General features: G+C 42.8%; 1 protein-coding gene across 1 annotated transcript in view; it reads left to right on the top strand.

Annotated features, from left to right (window-relative positions):
- The window catches only part of OCSTAMP (osteoclast stimulatory transmembrane protein), a 28,844-nt gene that overhangs the window by 2,740 nt on the left and 10,419 nt on the right, over positions 1 to 15,685 (top strand). The window contains exon 2 of the mRNA XM_071211827.1: positions 15,236 to 15,318. Within this exon, the coding sequence (XP_071067928.1) occupies positions 15,236 to 15,318 (83 nt within the window). The remainder of the gene's footprint in view (positions 1 to 15,235; positions 15,319 to 15,685) is intronic.

Here is a 15,685-nt window from a genome sequence, read left to right as displayed (position 1 = left end):
ATGGCTTCACAGGTGAATTCTACCAATCATTCAAAGACGGTCTATGCCAATCTTGCTCAAGCTCTTCCAAAAAATTGAACAGGAAGGAACACTACCAAACTCATTCTATGAAGCCAATATCACCCTACTACCAAAACCAGATAAAGATATTATGAAAAAAGAAAATTACAGACCCATTTCCCTAATGAATACTGATGCAAAATTCCTCAACAAAATACTTGCTAATCAAATCCAACAACATATTAAAAGAATTATTCATCATGATCAAATGGATTTTATCCCAGGCATGCAAGGGTGGTTCACCACAAGAAAATTAATATAATACACTACATTAATAAATCAAAGATGCTGGGGAGCAGATGTAACTCAAGTGGTTGAGTGCCTGCTTCCCATGTATAAGGTCCTGGGTTCAATCCCTGGTATATCTTAAAAAATACAAAAAAAAAAAAAATCAAAAAAGAAAAATCACATGATCATCTCAATTGATGCAGAAAAGGCATTTGACAAAATCCAGCATCCTTTCTTTTTTTTAAGTAGGTACTGGGGCCTGAACCCAAGACCTTGTACACAGGAAGCAGGCACTCAACCACAGAGCCAAATCTGTCCCCCAACAAGGGTTGGCCCCTTTGTTTGTTTTTTGTTTTTAGGATCTAATATTTAGAAATAAACTTAACCAAGAATGTAAAGCACTTGTATTCAGAAAACTACATTGCAATGCTAAAAGAAATCAAAGAAACTTAAATAAATGGAAGAACATTCTATATTCATGGATTGGAAGACTAAATATTATTAAGATGTCAATTCTACCCAAATTGTTATGCAAATTCAATGCAATCCCAATAAAAATTCCAACAGCCTTTTAAAGAGAAATGGGAAACACCATTATCAAATATAATTGGAAGGATAAGAGGCCGTAAATAGCCAGAAACACCTTAAAAAGGAAGAGCAAAATTGGAGGACTCTCACTTCCGGCCTTTAAATCCTATTTCCTAGCTACAGTGGTAAAAACAGCACAGTACTGTCATAAAGATAGACACAAAAACAATGGAGGTAAACTGATGCTTCAGAAACAGACCCTCACATCTATCGTCAAGTGATTTTTGACAAGCCTGACAAACCCCCCCAGCTGGGGCAGAAGAGTCTATTCAACAAAAGGGAGAACTGGATATCCAAGTTCAAAAGAAAGAAAGAGGACCCCTGTCTCACACTTTATACAAAAATGAACCCAAAATGGATCAAAAACCTAAATATAAATGTGAGAGCCATAAAACTCCTAGAAGAAAATGTAGGGAAACATCTTCAAGAACTGGTGGTAGGTAGTGGATTCTTAAACCTTACACTGAAAGCACAAGGAACAAAAGAAAAAAATGGATAAATGGACAAACTTAAACACTTTTGTGCTTCAAAGGACTTTGTCAAGAAGGTGAAAAGGCAGCCTACTCAATGGGAGAAAATATTTGGAAACCACATATCCAATAATGGTTTGTTTTCTGTGCTTAATAAAGAGATCATACAACTCGACGATGAAAGACCAAGCAATCCAATTTAAAAATGGCAAAAGACTTAAATAGACTCCCAAGAGGAAATACAAATGGTGAAAAAGCACATGAGAAAATGTTCAATATCACTAGCTATTAGGGAAATACAAATCAAAACAACAATGAGAATATCATCTCATACCTCATAGAATGGCCATTATTTAAAAAAACGAAACCAGAAGACAAGTGCTGGAAAGGATGTGAAGAAATAGGAACACTCCTTCACTGGGGTGGGAATGTAGAATGGTGCAGCCTCTGTGGAAGACAGTTTGGCAGTTCCTCAGGAAGATAAATATGCCATATGATCCAACAATCCCTCTACTAGAAAAGCTGAAAGCAGTGATGTGAATAGACATTTGCACGTGGATGTTCATAGTGGCATTATTCCCAATTGCCAGAAGACAGAAATAACCCAAATGTCCATCAACTAATGAATGGATAAACGAGATGTGGTATGTACATACGATGGAATACAATGCTGCTGTAAGAAGAAATGAAAGTGGAACACATTTGAACATGGATGAACCTTGAAGACATTTTGCTAAATGAAATAAGCCAGACACAAAAGGATAATGTATGATCTCACTAATATGAACTAAATATGAAAAATAAACACATGAAGTTAAAACCTAGACTATAGGGTACTAAGAGATAGGATGAAGACTGAGAAGGGGTACTGATGCTTAATATATGTAGAATTTTCAATTAGCTTGATTGTAAATGTGTGGAAATGGATAGAGTGTATAGTAGCACATGCTAGTGAGTAACACTAACACGGCTGGTTTATAAATGGGATTGTGGCTGAAAGGGGTAGTCTATGGACATAAATGTCAATCGAAAGAAAGCTAGAGAATAATCTAGAAACTGAATAATATAGTGAACCCAGAGGTGGATGAGGATTGTGGTTAATACAAATACAAGAATGTTCTTCCATGAACTAGAAATGTATGTCACTATTTACAAGGTGGTAAGAATATAGTGATGCATAAGAAAATATGATTAATGTAACTTATGGACTATGGTTAACATCAATATTGTAATATTCTCACATCAGTATCAAAGAAAGTACTATATCAATGCCAAGGGTCAATAATAGAGGGGTATGGGGTTTTTTATTTTGGACTAAGGAAAACATTCAAAGTTTTACCAGGGCGATGACTGCACAGCTCTACAATGCAAGTGAGAGCCACCAAGTGTACACTTCAGATAGAACACAAAAGGTATGGGATTGTATAACACAGTGGTGGAAGATGGACTATGGTTGATAGTACAAATGAGAGAGTTTTCTCTCATGAACTATAAAAATTGTACAATACTAATACACAGTGTTAATAATAGGGGGGTGTATGGAAAATATATGCAAAGTGTACGCCATGGGCCATAGTTAGCAGTAATAGTCTGACCATGTTCTTTCATGGTCTGTGACAAATGTTCCACAACAACGTAAGGTGTTGGTGGAGGGGTGATGTATGGGAATCCTGCATATTGTGCATGATTGTTTTGTAAGCTCATAACTTCTCTAATTAAAAAATTTGTTTTTAAATGTTCTTCTCGGACAGGGGTCTACTCCAGGCAATGCCCAAATAGGTAGTCATTTGACTTGACTTAACAAGGGCCTCTCAAAGGCAGCATTGCCTGAGATCTGAAGAGGTCAGCAATGTGAGGTCGGTGGGGAGAGCATTCTAGTCAGTTGGCTGCGAGGGGGTGGGGCCTGGAGGCGCAGATGAGGAGAGAGTGCCTCCGTCAGCAGAGGGCTGGGCACTCTAAGCTGGGCCTTTGTGGGGTCTTGGGAGTTTGACTCTGCTGCTTCTGGTTGGTAACAAGCCCACCGTGACGAATGCATCTTCCTCCTTAGAAAGCTTTGGGTCCTTCTTCATCCTCCATATCCTGCCCTGACGGGGCACTACTCGTGCTGGCGCCTGCAGGGCTTTGCCATTCTTAGAGAAAGAGAAGTCCGTGGGCAGAAGACAGGATGTTCTAAATGTGCATGTTCTAAATGTGCTGTGGCCACGTGGAAGGAAGAGAGATGGCAGGGGTGCTGGAGTCACTGCAAATAGACCAGGATGCATGTCTGGAGTAGACAAGGAGCACCTGGAAGTCAGAAAGGGCAAAGACAAACACGCAAAACTTTTTTTAGTTATCTGGGGCTGCGTTACAAATCACTTGAAAGCTTAGGTGCTTAAAATAGAGCTTTTAGAAGTTTAAAAAAAGTTTTTAAAAGCTTTTAAAAGATTCACTCATTTTTCTGCCTTTGGACAGGGCTCTGTGGGGGTGGCTCTGCCTCTGCTCTGTGTGGTGTGGCCAGGGTCGCTCCACTGGGAGTTTAGTGGGGGCTGGATAGTCCGAGATGGCCACCAACACTCCAGGGACTCTCCATGTGGCCTTCCCAGGAGTCTAGCCTACACCTCTCTCCACAGCAGTGAGCTTCCAGGAGACAGAAAGAAGAAGCTACAGGGTCTCTTGGGCTTGGGCTTGGAAGTCCAAGAATATCAATTCTGTCATGGTCTACTGGTCAAAGCAAGTCACAGGGATGGTCTGATTCAAGGAGAAGGAAAATCAGCTCTGCCTCTTGATGGGAGTCACGTCATACATCATACGGGTATAGGGAGGAGAGGCATGATTGGCCGCCATCTTTGGAAGCCAACTACCACAACCCCAATAGGAAAATGAGAGAAAGATATGAATGTCATTCTTAAAGAAGATATCTACATGGCCAACAGGTTTATAAAGAGACACTCAAACCCACTTGTAACTAGGAAAATGCAAATTAAAACCAAATTCAACACAGCAATCAGACTGGAAAAAAATAAGGAAGTTAGCTAATAAGTGATGGTGAGATCCAGAAGAACACCTCGGGTTCTACTGGTGAGACCGTAAACTTATAATCAGCCTGGAAAGAATATAATAATTTTAAAAAATATCTCCCAACCCAGAAAAGGTAGAAGAGAAAGAAAAATAATTTTATTTTTGAATAAACCTTAAATCAGAATGTGAGGCATCACAGGCCACCTGCTAAAGAAATTTGCAAAGACAAAGAAAGCTCATCCTTTAAATAGCGGAGCATGCTCAAGATAAGCAGTAGTCCTGTAAGAGGACTTGACAGCACCGTTTGTCACCCACAGTTCATCTTAAATTCACCTGGTAATTAGGGGGGCCTTTGCATTTGCTAATTGCCTCTGTCCAGAGGAACAGTAAAACTTATCTGTGGGACAGGAAGATAGTTACAATTTGGAGCTCTATCTAATCTAGAGTAAATTAAACTCCCAGAATTGGTAAAAGAAGGGTACTAGGTTCCTTGATATTTACATTTCAAAGAGATGACTTCCATCTCTTTGATGGAAAGACGTTGCTAGATTGTAAAGCTGGGAAAAGGCTTCTAGCTCTTAAAAAGTCTTGCATACTTCTCAAAGGGGCAGAAAAAGGATTTACAATGACAAATTTTGGAAAGAAAACTAAGAGGGAAGGGGGAATCTCTTTCCCCCTTTGCACCAGGAAAATTAATATAGGAAGAGTTTTTCGTCTTTTTTTAAACCTTTACAATAGCCCTGCAAAAATTTCCCACAGGCCCCTAAGCAGACAATAGGAAGACATGTGTGCCACTTTTTTTGAGGAACCAAGGAGTTGGAGGCCACAAGGGGGCATATTTTAATAAAATGTGGCAGAGCACGCAGAAGCAATGAACTACAGGTCCAGAGAGGGATGGAGGGCCACAACCAGGGTCCAGCGCATAGATCAAACTGACTAGTCTAGAGCGGGAGAAACAGAAGCAGTGATGGCAGACGAAGACAGACGAAATAAAAGTCATTGAGAGAGCAGCTCAGTAAGCCACCTTCCACTCCCGGCTCCATTCCTACTATGCTGGCTGTTACCCAACACCCCAGCAGCGGGGAGAGGGAAGCATTTCCTGTCAACGTGAGGCCAGAAGGGAAAGAAAGCTGAGAGGAGAGGCCGTCTGACAGGAGCCCCGGGTCTTTGGTTCATTCACGGACACATCCAGCCCGTGGTGACTTCCCAGGAAGGCAACTGCCCCTTCCCTACCCCTCCCCTCTCCCTCAGTTCTCCTGCTGGGGCTCCACTTGGCCAAATCCAACAGAAGCTAAATGTGAGGGACCCTTTGATGTGGTCCATGGGGCAAATGGAGAAAATACTGCACAGCGGGTTTAGCACATATCAACGTTTGCAACCTCGTGATGTCCAGCTCTGCATCAGGCCAGCGCAGTCAGGTTTTTGTTTGACCCCCTAATGAGTTCTTTTTTTAAAAAGATTTATTTTTTATTTATTTCTCTCCCCTTCCCCACCCTACCCCCAGTTGTCTGCTCTCTGTGTCCATTTGCTGTGTGTTTTCTGTGTCCGCTTGTATTCTTGTCAGCAGCACCAGGAATTTATGTCTCTTTTTGTTGCGTCATCTTGTTGTGTCAGCTCTCTGTGTGTGTGGCACCACTCCTGGGCAGGCTGCACTTTTTTCACACTGGGCATCTCTCCTTACAGGGCACAGTCCTTGCGCGTGGGGCTCCCCTACTCAGGGGACACCACTGTGTGGCACGGCACTCCTTGTACACATCAGCACTGCGTGTGGGCCAGCTCATCACATGGGTCAGGAGGATTTGAACCCTGGACCTCCCATGTGGTAGGTGGATGCTCTATCCATTGAGCCACATCCGCTTCCCCCTAATGAGTTCTTGAAGCTGGCTAGTAAGATAGGGAATTAGACAGATCTAGGACCTGGCAAGAAGTCTATGTGGCCATCAATAACCCTAAGATGGCTGCTGGAAGACTCTCACAAGAAATCCAATTCAGAACAAGATTTCCTCCAGAAGCCAGGAGAAGCCCAGATACTCTTCAGGGGCCTTGTTTTTGGGTCCTTCTAGGGAAATGATGTGGGATAATCAATCAAAACAGTAAACAGCTGGGACTCCTCCCCTACCATTAGCAAAGAGGTGGAGTAATTAATGGTTTAAAAAGCAAGCACAAGGACAACCAGCAAGATGGTGGTGGAGTAAGGAGCTCCTAGAGTCAGCTCCTGCTACAGGGCAGTTAGCAAACACCCAGAGCTATCTGAAGCATCTGTTTGGGGGCTCTAGGAGACCAGAAGAGCATCCTGCAACATCCTTGAAGGAAATGAAAGAGGAGACTCCTCATCTGCAGAGAAGATTCGTAAGTAGAGTGCTCCACGCCGTGGGGGCCAGTGCCCAAACTCCACTGGAGGCACAAGCCGCCTTGGGAGCTATTCAAGGCTGGAATTGGAAGCTCCACTTCCCCAAAATGCGGAAGAGACGGTTGGGCACCAACTTCAGCTACCGATGAGTAAATTCAACTGGCTAAAGTATAATCCTAAAAAGAGCTAAAGTTTGAACCTGTCCAAGTCAGAAAGAGGTCAGTAGCTGCCATCTTAACTCTGTGCCTGGCAAGAGGGGAAGCAGGGCAGACTGAAAATCACAGTGCTAGTGGGGACCAGCTTCTTTCCATCCAGATTAGCTGGCAGCTCTAGCATAAGCCCCAGCCCCACCTCCGGCAGGGAGAAACCTGTGGGGACCTGTGCCAGCCTTTCCAGGAAATTACAGGTCATGCTGCGGAGGCTGGTGATCATCCTACTTTGGCAGCACAAGTTGCCCAGGAGCTATTCTGTGGCTGGAATTGGAAGCTCTGTTTTCCAAAAACAGGAGAGGAAAAGATAGTTTGCCAACTATTTCAGCTACCAATTAGTAAACTTGGCTGGCTAAAGTATAACCTTAAGAATGGATAAAGTTTGAACCTGTCCAAGTCAGAAAGGGTTTGGTAGCCACCATTTAACTCCACCCCCAGTATGAGGGGAAGCCCAGCTGGCCAAAAATCACCGTGATGGTAGGAACCTGTTTCTTTCACCCAGATCAGCCTGCAGCCCTAGCCTAGGCTTCAGCCCCACCTTTGCCAGAGAGGAGGCTGGCAGACCTTACGCCAGTCTATCCAGGTAAATGCAGGTACATTTGAATGGCACAGACTGAATAATTGGAAGCCTACCAGGGCAACTGTGGTCATCTTGATCCCACACCGCATAGATTGCTGCCCACACCTGCAGCTCCATCCCTGCCCCAGGCAGGGGAGAAAGTGTTTGAAGCTTCATCAGTCTCTCTGGGCAATGACAGTCTAGGCCTGCATGACTTGGATTATTCTACACAGCTGGGAATCTGTCCCAATCCCTGGCAAAGGAGAAACTTGGAAGAAGCTTCATTGGTCCCTAGGGCAATGAGGGCAGCTTGAACCTCCACAGTTTATAGCCCCAGCTACATCCTTGGCTCCTATCATACAATGAACAAGGGAGAAAGGGCAGGAAGCCCTAAACTAGAGAGAAAAACTGTACCCAGAATAAATACTCTAGTTAGGTAGATGCCAAGACACCAACAAAAAATTACAATCCACACCAAGAAACAGGAAGATATGGCCCAGTTAAAGGAACAAGATAAGCCTCCAGATGGCATAAAGGAATTGAGACAACTAATCATAGATGTTCAAACAAATCTCCTTAATAAATTCAATGAGATGGCTAAAGAGATTAAGAATATTAAGAAAACATCGGATGAGCACAAAGAAGAATTTGAAAGCATACATAGAAAAATAGTAGGTCTTATGGGAATGAAAGTACAATAAATGAAATTAAAAACACATTGGAATCATATAATATTAGATTTGAGGAGACAGAAGAAAGAATTGGTGAGCTTGAAGACATGGTTTGTGAAAGTGAACATACGAAAGAACAGATGAAGAAAATAATAGAACTTGGCCCAGTGGTTAGGGCATCCATCTACCACATGGGAGGTCTGCAGTTCAAACCCCAGGCCTCCTTGACCCGTGTGGAGCTGGCCCATGCACAGTGCTGATGCGTGCAAGGAGTACCGTGCCATGCAGCGGTGCCCCCTGCATAGGGGAGCCCCATGCACAAGGAGTGCACCCTGTAAGGAGAGCCGCCCAGTGCGACAGAAAGTGCAGCCTGCCTAAGAATGGCGCCGCCCACACAGAAAGCTGACACAAGATGACGCAACAAAAGAGACGCAGATTCCTGTGCCACTGACAACAACAGAAGCGGACAAAGAAGATGTAGCAAATTGACACAGAGAACAGACAAATGGGGGGTGGGGTGGGGGGAGAAGGAAGGGGAGAGAAAAGAAATAAAAAAAATCTTAAAAAAAAAAATAGAAAAAATTGTACAAGGTCTCAGGGAACTAAATGACAGCAAGAGGCATGCAAAAATATGTGTCATTGGTGTTCCAGAAGGAGAATAAAAGGGAAAAGGGGCAGAGGAATATTTGAAGAAATAATGGTAGAAAATTTCCTGACCCTATTAAAGGACATAGATATCCATGCCCAAGAAACACAATGTACTCCCATATGAAAAAATTTGAATAGATCAACTCTGAGACACATATTCATCAGAATGTTTTTTTTTGTTTTTTGTTTTTTCTTTATTTTTTTAATGTTACATTCAAAAAATATGAGGTTCCCATATACCCCCACCCCCCTCACCCTACTCCTCCCCCCATAACAACAACCTCCTCCATCATCATGAGACATTCATTGCATGCATCAGAATGTTAAATGCCAAACACAAAGAGAGAATTCTGAGAACAGCAAGAGAAAAGCAATACATAACATATAAGGGATACCCAATAAAATTAAGTGCTGATTTCTCTCCAGAAACCATGGAGGCAAGAAGACAGTGCTCTAATATATTTAAGATACTACAAGAGAAAAACTTCCAGCCAAGAATCTCATATCCAGCAAGATTGTCTTCCAAAAATGAAGGTGAGTTTAGAATATTCACAGATAAAAAGAAAATGAGAGAATTTCTAAGCAAGAGACTGGATTTTCAGGAAATACTAAAGGGTGTGCTAGAGCCTAAAAAGAAAAGACAGGAGAGGGAGGCCTGGCAGAGAGTCTAGAAATGAAGATTTATCAATAAAAGTAACTATAAATATCAAAAGAGTGGTGAATCGCTATATTCATTTTACTAGTAAAGGATCCTGACATTATATTCGGCTTCACTTTTCAGGAAGTTTTGGATCACAGAGTGGTTCAATAATGGCAGCAGAGGAATACTGGTATAGGATGTTACTGACAGGTGATATATGGTTGACAGGGAGTTATACAGGGCATATGTCCAGGGTGCATGGTAATGTTTGGATATACTCATAGTGGCAACAATTAAAAACAACAGCTGGGGGGGTACTGGGTTCCTGGCCGGGGGTGCTCTGTCGTGGTCCCTAGGGGAGCAGCGGCAGTCCCCCAGGTGCAACGGCATTCCAGGAAGGAATGAGGGTCCAACAGTGAGCCCCTGATACTAATGACTATGCTTGTGAGCCTATATGCCTGAAATAAGAACAAGGCCTAGAGCAGCACTGTGCCTAGGAGTTTCCTCCTGACAGCCTTCATGTTACTCAAATGTGGCCAGTCTCGAAGCCAAACTCAGCATGTAAATGCAATGCATTCCCCCCAGCGTGGGACATGACACCCGGGGATGAGCCTCCCTGGCACCGAGGGATCACTACCAAGCACCAGCTGATGATGCAACTAGAAAATGACCTTGAATTAAAGGTTCAACGTGGACCAGCAGAATATCCCTGTCTACATATAATAACAGGAGTTTAAAATGCTGTTTGACCTAATGTAAGGGGGAAATGGAAAGGAGAAATGAGTTTAGATGGCTATGAGTCTCTGAAAAAGAGTCTGGAGGATGTCAGAAGGATTGCCCTTATGCACACCTGAGCAGAGTCTCAGAGACAGATAAAGTAGATACAACCCCAGGTATTGGTTCTTTTGAGGGCTAAAGAGACCCACAGGTTCTATGGTCATGGCAGATGGGGTTCACTGCCATGTCAGTTGCCCTTCTTTGGAGCTGGTGTTTCTGCGTGATGGAGCTAGACACAGATGGGATCTCTTTTCACAAGACTTTCATGCTACTTTACTGGAATTGTAGTTGGTGCTGGGGTTTAAGATATATCTAGGGGATTTGAATCTCTGGACTGACAATATGATAGCCAGGCCCTGAGCCTTAACAGACTTCAACTCCTACACTCTGATTTATTGGACTTACCCCACTCAGCTAACATGGAGTTGAAGAATGTCAACCACCACACCATGGAGCCTAGAGTGCCTACAACTGAAAGCAGGAGGATTGCATCCAGTATTCATGTGGAATCTAAGCCTACTCTTGACATAGATGGACACAACCAATCCAAGGTCCACAGAGAAAATGTGGCATTGGTGTGGGAAAAGTGGCCATGGTGGCTGCTGGGTGCGGGGAATGGGAGGAAGAGATGAGATGTAGAGGTGTTTTCGGGACTTGGAGTTGTCCTGGGTGGTGCTTCAGGGACAATTACCGGACACTGTAGATCCTTCCAGGGCCCACTGAATGGAACGTGGGAGAGTATGGGCTATGATGTGGACCATTGACCATGAGGTGCAGCGATGCCCAGAGATATACTTACCAAATGCAATGGATGTGTCATGATGATGGGAGAGAGTGTTGCTGTGGGGGGAGTGGTGGGGTGGGTGCGGTGGGGTTGAATGGGACCTCATATTTTTTTAATGTAATATTTTTAAAAAATGAATAAAAAATTAAAAAAAAAAGAGTGGTGAAAATGAAATATGAAAGATAAAATATAAATATTCAGGAATAAACTTTACCAATGATGTAAAGCACTTGTAGTCAGAAAACTGCAGTTCAGTGTTAAAAGAAATGAATAAAGACCTAAGTAATTGGAAGAACATTCCATGCTCATGATTGGAAGACTAAATATCATTAAGATGTCAATTCTACTCAAACTGATATACAGATTCAAACAGAATCCCAATAAAAATTTCACCAGCATTTTAAAAATAAATTGAAAACACAATTATCAAATTTATTTGGAAAGGTAAGGGATCCTAAATAGCCAGGACCATCTTAAAAAGGAAAAGCAAAGTTGGAGGACTCTCATCTCCAGACTTTAAATCATATTACCTAGCTACAGTGGTAAAAACAGCATGGTTCTGGCATAAAGACAGACACATAGACCAATAAAACCAAATTGATGGTTCAGAAACAGACCCTCACAGGTATGGTCAAGTGATTTTTGACTAGCCTGTCTAGCCCACACAGCTCGGGCAGAACAGTCCATTCAACAGATGATGCTGAAAGAATTGGATATCCATAGCCAAAAGAAAGAAAGGGGACTCTTATCTCATACCTTATCCAAAAATTAACTCAAAATGGATCAGAAGCTTAAATATAAAAGCAAGAACCATAAAGCTTCTAGAACAAAATGTAGGAAAATATCTTCAAGATCTGGTGGTAGGTGGTGAATTCTTAAAGGAGTTAAGAGGAGGACTGAGATGGACTATTGATGTTTAGTATATGTAGAACTTTTACTTAGCTTTACTGTAGAAGTGTGGAAATGAGTAGAGTAGATGGTAACACATAGTAACAGCTAGTTTATAATTGGGGATGTGGCTGAAAATGGTAGTCTAGGGATGTAAATGCCAATTGACAATACTAGAAAATAATCTAGGAACTGAATAGCACAGTAAACCAAGAAGTGGATGAGAATTGTGGTTGATGGTACAGATGCAAGAATGTCTTTTGTGAGCTAGAGCAAATGCACATCACTACTGCAGGGTGGTGGGAATGTGAAGAAGCATGGGAAAAATACAACTGAAGTGACCTTTGGACTGTGGTTAGCAGTAATAATGTAATATTCTAGCATCTATGCCAAAGATGTACTGTGTTGATAATGGGGCAGAATGGAAAATGTGTGCCAAACACACACTATGGATGTGGTAACAATCAGATGATATTATTTTATAATCTGTAACAAATGTCCTATCACAGTATGGTGTGTTGATAAAGGTGTGTTGTTTGGGAATTCTGCACATGCGAATGATTATTTTGTAAGTTTTCAGTTTCTGTCATAAAAATGTATTTTGAAAACAATAGGGTGGGTTGGGGGGAAAATACACCAGATGTAAGATAAGGACTATAATTAGTACTAAGATTTTGACAATATTCTTCCATAATTTGTAACAAATGTCTCATGACAAGGCAGGTTGTTGGTGGAGGGTTGATGTATGGGACCACTGTATGATGTTACGCAAGTTTGCTTTGTAAGTTCACAACTTTTACTATATACTTATTGTTTATGTATGTTCATATGTAAATGATATAAAGATAATAATAGTGGATTGGGGAAAAATACTTTGGTTAGTAGTAATATTTTGAGGATGCTCTTTAATCATTAGTTAAAAACTAATGTTTAACAACGACACAAGGTATTAGTAGTAGGGTGAGGTATGAGAGTCCTGTTTGATGCTATATATGTTTGTTTTGTAAATTCACAACTATTACTATAAAAGTATTTTTTGTGTATGTTTATGTATGAGCGATATACTTCAATAAATTAAAAAAAAATAAGCAAGCGCAAAGGCTGAGCTCGCCCTCTTGCCTTTGGACCCCTGTTCTTGCCTTCTGTGTTCTGCTCTCCCCGTGTCCCCCTGCATGGATTACACGAGTAAAACCTGGGCACTTATTATATATAATGGGAAATTGTAGTCTGTAAATTGTCCCACTTTATCTCTTTCCAGCCCCTTCCTCTCTACCTGGGACCCGTGATCTACTATTTTCTCCCATTTCTCTTCCTTTCCTACCTTAATAAATTACTGGCCTAACTAACCAGACGTGCTCTTGAAATTCATTTCTGCAGCATAGCCAAGAACCTAGACAAAATCTGGTGACATTCTAAATTATGAATTGGTTGCTAATCTTTAAAATTCAGATTTCACAGAAAAATCTGGATTTATGGCTTCTTTTGAAAAAGAGGCTTAGTAGTGGTCAGGGCTCTGAGGACTTGACTTGGAGTATGAACTCTTTCATTTGCCACAGTCCTCACCACTCCTTAGTGTCTTACACTGGGTCTCTTCCTGGCTTCTGTAGGCTTTTGAACTTATACCTCCTGAGCTGTATGGTCTGTAAAGTTCATTTCAGCTTTAGTGGTCACTGGTTCTAATGACCTAGAGCAATACTGCCCTATAGAACTTTCTGTGGTGATGGAAACGATCTATATCCATTCTGTCCAGAAAGGTAGCTGCTGGCTATGTGTGGCTATTGAACACTTAAGATGTGGCTTGTCCAAATTGAGATGTGTTGTAAGTATAAAATGCACACTGAATTTTATGGACATTACAAATAAAAGAATACAAAATATCCCATTAATAGCCTTTAATCTTGAATACATATTGAAAGGATAATATTTTGGATATATTAGATTGAATAAAATATATTATTGAAATTAATTTTACTTTTTATGCAGCTACTAGAAAATGTTCAACTTGCATATGGCTTGCATTGGTGGCTCACATCATGCTTTTATCGGATACTGCTTACCTCTATGCCAGGATTTTTACCTCTCTGCATTCTCAAACTAACTGGGTGGTGGCAACTGTATATACACATAGGCTGTAAAATTAAAGGACTCTAATATACTGTGGACCACTGATTCTGATTCCAGATCAAGCTCCCCAGGAGGATCTGAAGGCTTATCACTTCCTCTTCCTCTTCTGTCTTATGGCTATGAATCCTCCTCTCTGAAATTCCCTTCAACAAAGTCGATTCCGGTTTTGATGATTCAGAAGCCCCTTCCGGATACTGTGGGCTCAGGGATCAGGCCAGCCTTATATAGGCAGACTGACTGCCTACGGGTGCTGAGAAAAGCCAAAAATATCTTCTGCCCTTCCTCTCCCTGCGGGCTTCCAGGTCCCCACCTCCCAAATCTCACACACCCACCAGAGGCCTTCTGGAAATCACCAACATGTTCCTTAGCCAATCAGCTGCCTATCGCCGATGTGGAAACAGGGCAGTGCTGGTGGGCATCTTGCAGAGCCTCTGCCCTCTGACCAGCACAGTGCCTGGAGTTTCCCACGTGAGGGAACCCAGGCCAGCGTCATGGAACAATCTGGTCTGAACAGCCTGGGACTCACCCTGGCAAAGCCCAGGTCTTAGGGAGCAGGTCAGGGGCATGTTTGCTGGTCACTATGTATCTCCCAAGAAGTTCTGACACATGGACCAGTGCTATCCAACAGAATGTGCACCCCCAGAGTGAGCCATATATAAATGTAACATTTCCTAGCAGCCATATAAAAAACTGAAATTCCTTCCCTTCATTATAGCAGAGGACACCCCAGTTCAGTGACAGACAGCGTTTGCCCAGGGTCACACAACACAGGAAGTGGCCAAGCTGCCATTTGAGTGCAGGTCCACTGCGTCCAGCCCAGGCCCCTACAGCCTGTGTCCTGCTGGCTGCAGGGCACCAGCTAGACAGTTCACTGCATCAATCCTGCTGAGGACTCCTGCCCAGGTGGTAGACTGGCAGCCCGCACACTGACTTTGACCCATGGACCTACTAAGATTGCCCTGTCATTTAAAAAGAAAGAGAGGAAGCAAGGGAGGGAGGAAGGAAATTTGTTGCTTACTTTAAAAACATGGACATTTTTACATGAAAAAGTCTTTGGAAAAATTGGAAAAGCTGGGAACTCATTTCCAATCGGCTTCAACCCTCAGCTGCAGCAGACTAGAAGCAGCTGTTTCTGAAGGGGTCTCCGCTTTCCAGGGCACCCTTTTCCCACCACAGCTGGTGGGCCCTGGCGGCATGTCACTTTGCTGCTCCCCGTCAATTTTGTGCGCCCTGTTTTTGCAGACTGGTGGGTTCTCCAGGCCTGGCTTCCTGGATGGGGCTCCCATTGTAGAAAGGGTGCTGGGCCCTCGGAGGGCTCTGGTCATGTATGTCTCATTCAATTTGGTGTGACTATGAGAGTGTCACTTCCTCTTTCCAAGCCACCAGATAAGGGGCCCAGGAAACATGTTCTTATAAGGAAAAATGATGGAGAGGCCGGAAATATGTCCCAGCTGGAGCTTCCCCCTGCCGCGGGTCCATCCCAGGACTGGTCCAAATTCCCGCAGGTTAGGGGGTCAGGAAGCCTCCTGGAGGAGGAGGTGCTGCCTGGCAGTGAAGGTTACAGGGATGCTCAGGGGAGAGGTCTGCATTCCAGGTAGGGCAATTTGCTTTCAGAAAAGCCCAGAAATGTACCTGCAGGGCAGTGACTGTGTCACAGGGAACATGCAGGGAATTTGCATTTATTGAGTACCT

Source organism: Dasypus novemcinctus, chromosome 24 (assembly GCF_030445035.2).
Source record: "Dasypus novemcinctus isolate mDasNov1 chromosome 24, mDasNov1.1.hap2, whole genome shotgun sequence".
In the NCBI taxonomy this organism is placed as follows: Eukaryota; Metazoa; Chordata; class Mammalia; order Cingulata; family Dasypodidae; genus Dasypus; species Dasypus novemcinctus.
The sequence above is the reverse complement of the archived record's forward strand: the minus strand, read 5'-3'. Positions and strand labels throughout refer to the sequence as shown.